Raw genomic sequence first — 14,144 nt, 5'->3', positions numbered from 1 at the left:
AACCGGAACATCTTCTCCTGCACCCCAGAGCCCAAGGACGAGAAAACTGAGACGGGCACAGTAGTCCTTGGCCCTCTATGGGCTGTAGCGCCACTGAGTTTAGTTTTAATATATATATATATATATATATNATATATATATATATTTTGTAAAATCATATTCATGTAATTTGAAACTGCTATATTCCTTAAAAAAATACATCTCACAATGGAGCAAGATGTATTGCAAAGATTATGCATATTTAAAATTTGAATAATTATTGTTTAGTCCTTTAATAAAAACCAACTTATTACATGATGAATGTTTGTTAAATAACAAATTGTAAAGGAAATTGAGTAGTAATGGAAACTAAAGTGTAATATTTTTATTAAATCTACTTTTTAATAATTGATGTGCGGTTTTAGATAGAAAACCTGACATTCAACAAAACTTTAAAAAGTATTACGAAAAATTATGATATTAAAAAGGCATAATTAGAACAAAATAAAAATATAACTGAAATTTATGAAAAATACAAATTACTTTTTTTTATTCTCCAAGTTGTAAGATATGTTTTCCCTCATAGTCCTGGTAAAATGAAACGAAAAATATTTTCGAGAAATTTACATAAATCTATTAGAAATTCAAAACTAAAGCATTATTAAAAATTTGCATACGAGTTTGAATCCTTTTCAAAAATCTTTTGAATTTTGATTTATTGCACTCAATAAATATTTTATTACACTCAATAAATATTGCACTCAATATTTATTGCGCTCAAAAAATATTAGTAAAATGAGAAATACTAGTTGCACCTTATTTTATACTCTCAAGCTTAAATTTTAAATTGTATCACAAAGGTATGTGCATTGACAATGAATGAAAAACAACGAATGAAAGCTCTACATTTAATAAAACAACAGATATTTAAAAAACAATTTGGTTAAAAAAATTTATATAAATCAAAATATTAATAGTAATGAAACAAATATTATAGAAAAAAACATTATTATAATATGCAATACATACATTGATTAGATTTCTAATCATGTGATAAATACAATGAAGGTTTGCCACAAAACAAAAGAAACAAAGAAAAAATATATCCTAACTTAAAATAGAAAATTATCAATATAAATATTAAAAAATAATATCATTTACAGACGTGGTAAACATTTAATCCCACAGAAGTTTAAATGAATTAAGATTCCATAATTTGTTACAAATTTTGTTTTAGTGTGTCAACTTTAGACTTAAATATTGAATTTCAATATTCATATTTTATAGCATTAAAAAGTGGTTCGAATATTGCAGGAATAATGGAATAAAAGCAAAGAAAAAGAATATTAAATATAATAATACAAATTATCAGTTATTGAGTTAAGTTGTAATGTCAATTAATATAATATTATAACTTTTTAGGTAATAATATTCATAATAATAACTAAGAATATATAATTTATTAACACTCAGGTTTACAAATACAAATAACATAAAGTTTTCCTAAGTAAGAGTTGCAAAATTTTTCTGTAAGTATAAATAATAGTTTAATGTATATGTGTATAAAAAATTTTTAGCGAATTTTTTTTTTAAAAAATCACTGGAATATTCCTATTTAATTATTTTATTATTAATATAAGTTCCAATTGAATTACTTTTCAGAAGAAATTTTCTCTAAATACAATAAAACAAAAATAAAGTAACAAATAATTTATTTTTTAAATTGAAATATAACATGGAGTGTCGAAGTAAACAATTTAAAGTAAAATAAAATATCTAAACTGCTCCATCTTGAATATTTTAAATTGGAAAATCAATAAATGGAATTTTCCAGAGTCTAAACGATATTGGATTTCAATGAAAACAATATTTTCTTTAACACAATAATGAAAGAAGTTTCCAAATTCAAAATTAAAAATAAATAAATATTTCAACATCGATAAAAGAAACAGCTTCCACATCGGCTGTAAAACTACAACACAGTCTTTCTATTATTTCGATAGCTTTCTTTGGATATTGAATAACATGGAAGTAATAGCGAAACATATAAATTTTCTGGAACATGAATACATGTTGGAAAACATATAAATTGTCTGGGACAAGAATGAAAAGACCAAAACATTTAAGTTAACTGGATCATAAATATAAATAAGAAAAAATATATATCATTTGTCGAGAATATAAATGCAGGTATGAAGAAAATATATAAGTTATCGAAAACATGAATATAAGTAAGGTAAAACATATAAGTTATCGGGAACATGAATATAAGCAAGATAAAACATATAAGTTATCTGGAACAGGTATACAAGTAATAAAAAATATATTAGTGTATTAGGAATATGAATGCAGGTATGAAGAAAACATATAAGTTATCGGGAACATGAATATATAAGTAAGATAAAATCTAAAAGTTACCTGGAACTTGCAGTACTTAGCGTTTTTATTGAAACATGTTCAAAGAAATTTTAAATATTTAAACAATTTGTTTCTATACTTTTGGAGATATTGAGTTAAAATGTTTGAAGTACATCGAGCATTTAATTCTAAGCAATTTCTATCCAACAATTTGTAAAAAACTTTGATCCCGCGATTTTATAATTTTTATTCGCGATTTTCATTCCGCGACCATCCGCGATTGGTTGAAAAGTTTAAATCTATATCATTTATTTAAATTTTCTAATAAGCAACATCAATCCTAGAACATTTAGTTTAATGTGAATCAAACATCATTCGTCAGATTAGATGCATCAATCTCTGATAAATATCAACAATTATTGTGATAAGTGATGAACAGTAATAATTATCCTAGTTCGTAATAGTTGGAAAACATTTTTTAATCGAATTTGTCATGAAAACATATGTGTAATATTGGAAATGTTTCTTAAACTCTTTTCAAATGAAATTTGAAGTTGACAAGTAAATTTAATATTTGAAATGTTTCGACATTTTTGTAAGGGAATTTATAGAAAATAAGTCACTTAAACTTAATATTTGAAATATTTTAAACTTTTTTTAACTGGAATTTATAGAAAACACGAAAGTTTTATATTTGAAATACTTCGTAACTTTAAGGGAATTAGTAGTGAACACTTGTATGCAATATTTGAAACATTTCGAAATTCTTTATGGAAATAATTTGTTAAACATGTAAATTTAATATTTGAAATACTTCGAAACTTTTTTTAAGGCAATTTGTAGTGAACACATAAATTTAAAATGCTACGAAGTACATTTTGAAACTTTTTTAGCAAGTACGCAAGTTTTATATTTGAAATGTTTCGAAACTTTTTGAAAGTTGTTTTAAGTGAACTTGTATACTAAATACATGAAATGTTTCGAAACTTTTTTGAAAGGAATATGTAGTGCGCATGTAAGTTTGATGTTTGAAATGTTTCGAAACCTTTTTAAAAAAAGCTCAACCAGTCAACCGAATAATATAAAACATTTTGTAACTTTTGTGATGATATAAAGTGTGGCATATTTCTTAAGAATATTAAAATTTAAAATTTGTTTCTGGAATGTTTTGAATACAGACTTTACGGCAGCATTTAATTGTCTTTAAAGTTTTAAAAATACTAAAATTAAATCTAGCATAAGGTGTCCATTAATATTTAGAAAAAAAAATAATATTCTATATGGATATTAACATTATTACATGGAAATAGTCCTCTGCATTTAAATATTCATTTTCAACACTGGTTTAAATAGCTTGCAAGAAGCTGTTTCATAAGCTTTTGTAATTGTTTACGTTTAGTTGTAAGTGTTTAAATTGTTACATAATATAAATAATTATATAAATATTAAAGCATTTTTATTTCTGTCATTAAGAAACCAGATTTTAGTTTTCTTCCCTAAATTTTTGGTTATTAGATTTCAAAGTGGTGCTTGATGAAAAGTCGATCTTTATTTTTTGTCGAATTCCCCCCCCCCTAACTTTTGCTTAACTTATGCACTAACTCATCAGGTTAGGTTTAATCATCTACTGGATAAAATTGTTTGAATTAAAACTGTTTCAAATATTTTCATGACCATTATGTTTCTTTACAAAGTTACAATTATAACTTTCAAGACAAATTTTTTGAAAAAGAAACTGTAATGGAGGAACAGATCACAAATGAGGTATTTCACACCATACTTTGCGAACGCAAATCACACAAAACTCGGAATAATTTGTCCAATTGTGGCCTCAGGTGAGCAACAACAGTTCTGAATCGTTTATTTACTTCTACGATTTAATACTTTGATTTGTAAGTTGGTTAAAGTCTTTTCAATGAATTGCTGCAGACTTGAGGAACAGTGGTCAAAAATAAAAATCTTTTCTGTTTTGCAAACTGTATTATCATAATTATCATATATTATCATATTTTAATATTATCATAATTGCTTATTGATTGAATTTTACAATCTATTTATTGAACGTGCATCTTTTTTAAATGCTCCTATTTTAACAAAGTAGGCAAACACATATTTAATAGCTAATTTAAGAGGATTTCAGAGAATCAATTTTTAAATACATAATGATTATTAAAATTAAAATCAATTAGATGTAAAACATTACTGAATAATACTATGATATGTAATGAAGGAATTTAAAACGTTTTTTTGTGTATCAGAATAATTTATGTTAAAGAAATAAAGTACTGAAAATGTATTATAAAATCATTGACATTTCTAGACTTTAAAATCAATTAAAAATTAAAATAAATACGATAGAATTTTAAGATCTAAATCAATGCAATGAGAAAAGATAAAACGTTAATGATTGTAATCAGCGTGAAAAATGTATCATAAACGTAAAAACGTAAAGACAATGTATCACATATAATATAAAAATGAATGAAATGAAATACAAAATAAATTAAAAAATACGAAGTAAAATAAAAATCCAACGTCCCCGATACTTCGAATAATCTCTAAAATAGTAGTTTAAAATTACAAATAAGCAGAATATAGAATTGCATAACTGTTTTTAATAAAAAAAACAATTAAAAAAATTATTCCTTATCATTTAAAGTGAAGCTAAAACGGTTAATAACTATCAGAAATAAAAATATGTTATTATATAAGTTTTCATTTTCACTATCTATAATAAAAACTAATTTTATCTAAGCATTATTAATCAGAGATTGATACATCGTATATTTTGTCTAACGAACGACTAACAATTTCTAAAGCATTCATGCTTGTTTAATGCTTATCGATGGAAGACAAAGCTTAAGATAGAGAGCGAGACTACAAATTAAATTTTGTGTCAAAATTTTCTTACAACCTTTTAAAGATTCGACTGTCACGCATCTTTTATGATTGACTTTCGCAATTAATAGTGCTGATCTTTTTTGATATAGTGATTGCTGTGTTTGATAAGAGAGTGAAAAAAAGCCCTGATACACTACTTATACTAAAGTATTAATTTTTGTTTTTGCTTTTATAGTCAATTTAATATAAAGTTAACAATGATTCTTTAGCTAGAAATGCTTTATTTTCTTTTAATTTTAGTACGATTTGGTCTGTTTTATATGCTTAGTGAAACTTTGATAGGATGGCACATTTATTAAAAACTTGATATAAAGCTCATTAATTGTTTTAAAAATACAAGGTACAAATGTTCAGAATTTCACCAAAAATATTTTGACAGAGATGATAGTGTCAAAATTTTTACCTCGTTAGAAATAAAGGTCTTAATTTATTTATTTTAAGTTTTGCGAATGATATAAAGGTCTACTTATGTAGTTTAAATTTTGTGAATTATATGAAAGTGTTAACCTATTTATTTTGAGTATTGTTAATGATATTAAATATTATATAAAAGTTTGAACATATATGTAATTTGGGTTTTGTGAATGATAAAAAAAGGTCTTAGCTTATTTATGTTGAGTTTTGCGAATGATAAAAGAGTTTTAACCATTTGATTTTGAGTTTTGCGAATGATAAAAAAAGTTTTAACCAATTGACTTTGAGTTTTATAAATGATAAAAAAGTTATAACCATTTGATTTTGAGTTTTATAAATGATAAAAAGTTTTAACCAATTGATTTTGAGTTTTGTAAATGATAAAAAAAGTTTTAACCAATTGATTTTGAGTTTTATAAATGATAAAAAGTTATAACCAATTTATTTTGAGTTTTGTGAATGATAAAAGATTTTTTCCAATTGATTTTGAGTGTTGATAAGTTTTAAACTATTTATTTTATATTTTGGGAATGATAAAAATTTTTAATATTATTATTTTGACTTTTGCGAATAATATAAATTTCAATATGCTACGTGCACTTTTAACTCTTAGAAATAAAAGAAAAAATTGAAGAAAAGCATCTAAAATTTAAATTAAGTTCTATTATTAACAATATGGAACTAGATCATAAAAAATATTTTATAACACAAAGTCACACTTACAAGAGAATACTCTAGGCTGGTAAGGGAAAGTTTTTCCCTGTCAACGTCGTTACTTTTCAACATTAAAGCAATTTATCATAAATAGGGAGAAATCAACGAGATTTTTTGTTCTTCTTGGTTGCTTAGCAACGTTGAAGAATTTAATAAAATTTCCTCTGAGCATGAGGTTATTTAACAAAATCTTTTATCTCCCCTTAACCTAGCAAAGTATTTACTTGTCTGTAAAATGTTTTTAAAATAATTACTCAAAATAAAGAATAAATGATACTTCTGAAACTTTTAGTGAATTGAAAATTTTCAATTGCATACAGTTACTAACACAAATAGTTTTTAACAAAAAATATCAGAAATGTACATTTAAATGTATTATGTTGATTGCAATGTAAATGAAATGTAAATTTATATGTATTATGTTGATTGTAATGTAAATGAAATGTAAATTTAAATGTAAATTAAGTAACTCGAATGTCATTATTTCCAATGAGCTGCATAATCGGTCTTGCCGATGAGCAGACCTAGTGCGTTCTGCAGAGGTGGTATCCACTCTTTCAGGACCATTACAATGGGTGAGATACCGTTGGTCATGTTAATTTGGACGTCTAGTTTCTACCACACTAGATGGCAGCGCCGAGACTCTATTTGGATGCTAAAGTGCACTAGGAATTTAATTTTGCAGAAAATGCCAAAAGATGTCATTATTGTTTAATTCAAAAATATTTCTTAAAACAATTCCTATATGTATATATATTTTTTATTTTAGCTTACTCTTGTATTTAATGTTTTCCGTCTTAAAATCTTAATTTCGTAATCTAAATTTTTAGAATAATTTACACTAATTTCAGGGCTTTTTTTTTAAATATGCGGTTATATCACTTGAATGTGCAATCTATTTAAATTTTAAGATCAGTCAGAAATTTGAAAATGATTTACGTCAAGGATCATTCTTCATTTCACTAATGTAAAAATCTTTAAAATTCAGTTACAATCGCAGTTACATTCATTCCATTAAAAGAGATGATAAACAGCTATTAAGTAGAGCATCAAAATGGGAAACACTAAGAGAGTCCAAAGATCGAGACAGACACCATTATTAAGAAAACACACACACAGACGTACACATTACACATATATAATATATATTATAACATTTACAAACGAGTCAAAAGCTGCCATTTTCACTGATTTTCATCAGTCAGTGTTTCTTGAACTGAATGAGATTCCAAAACAAAGTGCAAATATTCCGATGCATAAAATTTAAGCAGTTTTAATGATAATTCATCTTAAGAATATCTATTCATCACGATTATCCTCTTAATAAATATTCATCTTATAACACCATATTTTGCTCACAGCTTATGTCAAAATAATTAAAATTCATAGTTTTAATGAAAACTGATCTTTAGAATATTTATTTATCACGAATATCTTTTTATTGAATTTTCATCATATAACGCTACATTTTATGAGGTATTTAAGGATAAATATATAATTTTAATACCTTTAATGAAAATTCATCTCAAGAATATTTATTTATCACGATTATCCTCTTAATAAATGTTCAATTTATAACACCATATTTTTGTTCACAACTTATATGAAAATAATTAAAATTCACAGTTTTAATGAAAATTCATCTTTAGAATATTTATTTATCACGAATATCTTTTCATTGAATTTTCATCTTATAACCCTACATTTTATGAAGTATTTAGGGATAAATATATAATTTTAATATTTTTAATAAAAATTCATCTTAAGAATATTTATTTATCACGATTATCCTCTTAATAAATGTTCAATTTATAACGCCATATTTTTCTCGCAACTTATATGAAAATAACTAAAATTCATAGTTTTAATGAAAATTCATCTTAAGAATATTTATTTATCACGAGTATATCCTTTCAATAAATGTTCATCTCATAACGCTATAATATTATTTTGTTTAGAACTTAAGTATAAATAAATAAGAATAATAGTTTTAATGAAAATTCACCTGAAGAACATTTATTTATCACGAATATCTTTTTAATGAATATTCATCTTATAACGCTACTTTTTATAAAGTATTTAAGAATAAATATATAATTTTAATAGTTTTAATGAAAATTCATCTTAAGAATATTTATTTATCACAATTATCCTCTTAATAAATGTTCATTTTATAACGCCCTATTTTGTGCAACAACTTATGTCACAATAATTACATTTTATAGTTTTAATGAAAATTCATCTTAAGAATATTTATTTATCACGAGTATATCCTCTTAATAAATGTTCATCTTATAACGTTATATAGTGTTAAATTTGAAAAGTTCATTTCTAATTATATAAGAATGTTTTTTTTTAAAAAAAATTAAAAGAATTTTCATACGTAATTAATATTCCATAGCATCATAATTTTTTTGAAAATCTTATTCATGTATCGAAACATGTATGTTCTAAAAGCATTATTTCAGAATTTTAGTTATGAATACATCATATAGCACCATTATTATTCAGAAATAAGTTGAATATTTAAGATTTATCTGATAAGATTTAAAATATATATTCTACAACTACAAATATTTCTCACAGTTTTAAACATTTTACACACTGCTAAATATTTCTAAGAGATATGAAGAATTGAGCTCAATTAAATATTTTAAATACATAATAACAAATAGAAATTAGAACACAGAGTTAAAGTTATAGTATAAAAATATTTTTTGTTTCAAGAATATTGCATTATTTAAAGCATATATTTCCTTGCTTTGATTAATAATTAGCCTTAAAGAAATTATGACAACCAAGTCTTAAGAACTATATTAAAAAATAAGAACTTTTAAAGTTATTATTTTTTTGGAACGTTTAAAAAACACAGGCATAATATGAAAAGATATTAAGCTAATCAGGCGAAATATTTATGTATCTTCCTGGATCATTTTACGTTTGTATACAAATTCCAAAAAAAATATAAACTTAATTCCGGAAATAATTTTATCTTCATGCTTTTAAACTTTCTTTATCTTTTTCAATAATTAATTTAATATGTAAATGGCATAAGCCAAAGAATATAGAAATTTTTTAATTTTTTTTTAAAAAAACTGATATTAATGCAATTTTGAAGAAATTTGTTTAAAACTGACATTAATGCGATTCTATGCAAATTTCTGAAAATTTGTTTAACCGATACAAATAATCATTTATATCTGTTATAATTATGACATTGAGGAATACACCTTTTTTAGAAAACTGATATAAATGTAATTTCAAATATGATTTTGGGTGTTAATGGGGTTGATTAGCCATATAAACATTCCTCAAACAAAAGAATGAGTGTAATTTTCACTAATGCAAAATCCTAATAAACTGCTTTGATAAACTATTCAAATTTACTACTTTCTCCGTCCCAAATTAATTGCTACATTTAGGTTGAAATTTTTTTCCCTAATTTGTTGCTACATTTGAAATAAGCAGTGTCATAAATAACTTCGACGTAATTTAGTAGATGGACACCAGTAATATTATACTACTGACAATTACAAGCAACAATTAAAAACACCAGTCAAATGGCGGGCCGCAACTTTATCAAAATTTTACATAGGACTCTTTTATGTTTGAAGGAACATTAAATATTACTGTCAGACTTTTATCAAGTTGTACAAAACAAAAGTATTGAATTACAAATTAAAATAAGATGTAGATTTTTACTCGAGAAAAATTTTTTTTAGCACCGTTGGTATGTTAAATTTCACAGAAACGAAGAAATTATGTTGTTTTTTTAACGAAAGAAAAGTATTTTAAACCCATACAGATTCTTTACGAAAATTGTCCGCAAAAAAATGACAACTAATATATTTTAGCTCGTGGGTCACAAAAAAAAGGCTTCGCGGGCCGGAAGAGGCCCGTGGACCGCCAGTTGGTAACCACTGAGCTAGAAGATAGTTTTATACGATTGTTGATGGATGGCCATGCGAAATGGGGCGTGGTATAAGAGTGTGCGAACCCTGGATTATTGAAACTAATTTAGTACTCATTTAATAAAGGGATGCATAGTAAATAAATGTTGCTGATTGATAGTATAGCACCCTAAATTGTCAGAAAAATATTTAAAAATATCATAAAATCATCAGTACAAAATTAATTAAATTTTGCAATAAATTTAGGACAGAGGGAGTAATTTGTTTTAAAAAAAATAGTTTTCCGAATACTTAATGTAATTTGTCAATATATAAAATAAATTTAATATCAGTTTAGTTCAACTAATATCAAATCCTACAGTATCAATTCTAGTATCGATTTTTAAAGTATCAATTGTTGAAGTTATTTTTAATTGCAAAAACGGTAATGTGAAATCCATATAATAATAACAATGCTGTTTAAGGAATTCCATTCAGCTCAAGATCATTGATTATCGGTTATATATAGTTATTTGTGTAGAATACAATATCAATAATGTTAACTGTCAGATGGTGAACAATGATGTTGACTTTGATTACTTCAACCAGTGCACCGTAACGAGTGATAAAACGATGGACCATTCTCTTCTAATCCTAGGCTACCTTGTTTTGTGTTTTAATTTTGTTTTGTTAGCCCTTTGGAACGGCACGCATTGCTAATGTATTAAAATGCACTTTCATTTGGAACATATCAATCTTCTGAAACTATTAGATTGCTTCGAAAGAAAAAACTAGATCGCTGAGTTAGGAAACTTATATATAATTACTTTTTGTTTTATAATGTTAGAATTAATCCAACTGTTTTAAAAACATTTTTCGTATCATTAATAAAAAAAAGTAAATTGATGAATCTATATCTAGATCAAGAATCATTGCTATATGTATTTTTTTAATAGAGCTAGGAATTTAGTTGTTTAGTTGCGATCTGTACTTTAATTTAATTGAAACATACTACTCTGTTTTAAAAGAGTTTTGAAAATGGCAAATATATTTAATCATAAATGTATGCTTTCTGCTCCTTAAGTATCATATAGCATTTTAAGTTTCTAAGTCTATTTTACAGAATTGGCAAAATATTTATCGTTTCACTTTTAGCATTTAAAAATGTTACCTCTCAGAATTTTTGAAACGCGCTTAATTATAACATTATTCCCATTTGCGTCAACCTTAAAGCGATGCCGAATTAAGCCATATTATCGTACTAATTAAATAATCTTGAAATTTACTAAACGACAATATGATTCAATTTAACACTTTATTAGGATTAAAACAAATTGGCATAACATCAAAGTACATGAGCGATATTATGTCTCAATTTTGAACCAAATTTATGAGAAATTTCCCATCAAAAATAATTAATTTTATTCATAAATCGAGACTTTACTGTTTACAGTTTTACTGTAAAAGCTTCTGCAGAAACGGGTATTAACCTGAATTGACAGCAACCACTCTGAATTTAAGCAAAATGTTTAATTTTGGAATTCTTGTGTTAAGAGCAATAATTATTAACAAATAAGAGAAGAAAAAAAACTTGCAATTGTGCCATTCCAAAAGACGTAGTGTCATAAAAGCTCGCTCTTTTACCTAATGTTTTTATTTCAAATTCTCTAGATGTAGAAGAATCATTGAACATTAGATGTAACAATGCAAAAGCGTAATATAGTGTAAATCTTTGTTGTTAGGTCCATTGTTCTTTTAGAACAAAGGATGTTATTAGTCAGGCGAGGCTCAGGAGGAATAAGTATTAAAAGCAGCGTGTATGTACTTATCAAATCATGCCAACTAATTGTTGGTATTGTTCTTTTTCTCGAAGTTCGAGTTGCTTCCAGGAAGTCATTGCGCAGTTTTCCAGAACGGAGGAAGTTGTTAGGGCCACTCAGGGGCATAGAGAGGACGAAAGATTCTGCTAATCCATAAGATGGTTGGAGAGTTGAAGGAAACAACAGGTCATCACTATTGCATGTTTACATCGCATAATGTGAATCTTTTGGTATTGATAACGTTTCCCTTATCTAAATTTTTTTAAGCATTGCTGTTGCATTAAGAACATACGCATTCTATTAACTCAGAATGTATCAATTCTATTTCAAAATATTGCATGCATTCTAGTCATGTGCAAAAAGTCTAGCTGATACAAAAAGTTTTATTTATAAAGATTCTAAAGCTTTTCTAGAAACATTAACTCCTAACAAATTACTTAATGAGATTAGTTGTATCTTAGAATAATTGATAGAAAGCATTTTTGTTCTATCATCAGTATAAAGTTTTCTTTATTATCTCTAACTGACTTAGCAAGAAAAGCATCAAGTATACAAAAGGCTGCAAAGTATCATTGAGTTAGTTAATAGCAATTTATATAATTAAGAGTCTTTTTATAATCAGCTTTTAGAAAAATAACTAGGGCTCCTAATATGAAATGTAAAAAAGAATTGATTTATTATATAATTCATTTTCCTAACGATAAATAGATAATTTTTGGAAGAATTTTTTCTCAAAATTTCATGACTTGATGTTTACAAGTTCGAAATAATATAATTTCCTTTGCGAAGTACCAAAAGAATTTTAAAAATGCTTTAAAATACTATGATATTTTGAAAAATCTATAAAATAGATATTTTATCAAAGTTAATGCTTTTAGTATTAAATATTAAGTAGAGTACAACTAAAAATTCAATGATACTTTGAGGGACAGGGAACAAATAAATTTTCTAAAAAGCACTTCAGAACATATACTTAGAGAAGAAGAAAAAAAAATATAGGTATGGCAAAAATTATTCAAATAGAACATCTGGAATATCTTGTCCTAAAGCAACTTTTGATAAGGCGATGTCTATAGGTTTGTTGGGATCATAAAGTGACGGAGCTTGTAAAAAGATACCACAAGTGCCAGCAATGCAGGCAAATGTGAAAACGTAGAGAAATAAGCGGTCGATGACCATAGCTACATACTTCCAGTCCTCCTTGATCTGAAATTTGAAAAAAAAATCTTAATTTCTTAAAATATGAAATATTATACAAAAGAAAAAAAAATTCAATTATTTAATATCCTTTTGTTCGTTAAATAGGTCAGTTTTAAGGCAACGAAAAGTTTTGCTACAACTCATAACCATGTTGTTGTTGACGTATGCCTGTTCAGGCAGAGGGGGTGCGATTGTTCTTGCTTTCCAGTGGCGCCATCTATGGCCAAGAATTCGACTTCTGTCACACCATACGTCACACCCGTTTATAGGGCGGACCCATTCATACAACCATTCATTCATCCACAGATCGTAATTTTGACCCGAATCAAAGAATGATCTATCTCCAATCCATTACCCCCAGAGATATTGATTTGTTATGGGAACATGGAAGACTTTTGCGACTCGACAGATTTAACGTGTATGAGGTCACTTTACCACACCAGCCGGCGGGTTTCGAACCCACAAACTCTCGGACATCGGCCCAGCGCCCTACCAACCAGGCTATCCCGGCCCAGCTCATAACCATACTAGTCTAATTTATATCTATCAATTTTTGTGCTGAATGCAATTAACTTATCTACGAGGTCCGTTGTCTCACAAAAAAAGTTGGTCGTTAATTAGAATCTAATAGAGGTAAAATATACGAAGGTTTTTTATGTAAAGGTTACAGTAAAACAACTCATTTATTAAAAAATAGAGTTAGCCCAGAAATCGGCATATAATCATATATTAACACAATATAATATTATATACCTATATTAGTATAATTGATACTTATTACATTACCCTTCAACATTTTAGTTTTGTGCAAAATATGTTTGTCAGTTACAGCCAACTAAAGCTGAAATTTTTTTTTGAAAATAAAATA

The 14,144-nt window shown here is 26.1% G+C and overlaps 1 protein-coding gene across 1 annotated transcript in view; it reads right to left on the bottom strand.

Annotated features, from left to right (window-relative positions):
* Positions 1 to 12,117: 12,117 nt before the first annotated feature.
* Positions 12,118 to 14,144, bottom strand: part of LOC107441899 (acetylcholine receptor subunit alpha-like 1) — a 115,976-nt gene continuing 113,949 nt past the window's right edge. Inside the window, exon 9 of the mRNA XM_071184889.1 lies at positions 12,118 to 13,282. Within this exon, the coding sequence (XP_071040990.1) occupies positions 13,088 to 13,282 (195 nt within the window). The 3' untranslated portion in view covers positions 12,118 to 13,087. The remainder of the gene's footprint in view (positions 13,283 to 14,144) is intronic.

This window comes from Parasteatoda tepidariorum, chromosome 9 (assembly GCF_043381705.1).
Source record: "Parasteatoda tepidariorum isolate YZ-2023 chromosome 9, CAS_Ptep_4.0, whole genome shotgun sequence".
NCBI lineage: Eukaryota > Metazoa > Arthropoda > Arachnida > Araneae > Theridiidae > Parasteatoda > Parasteatoda tepidariorum.
Note: the sequence above shows the minus strand (reverse complement) of the source record. Positions and strands in the feature narration are given on the sequence as shown.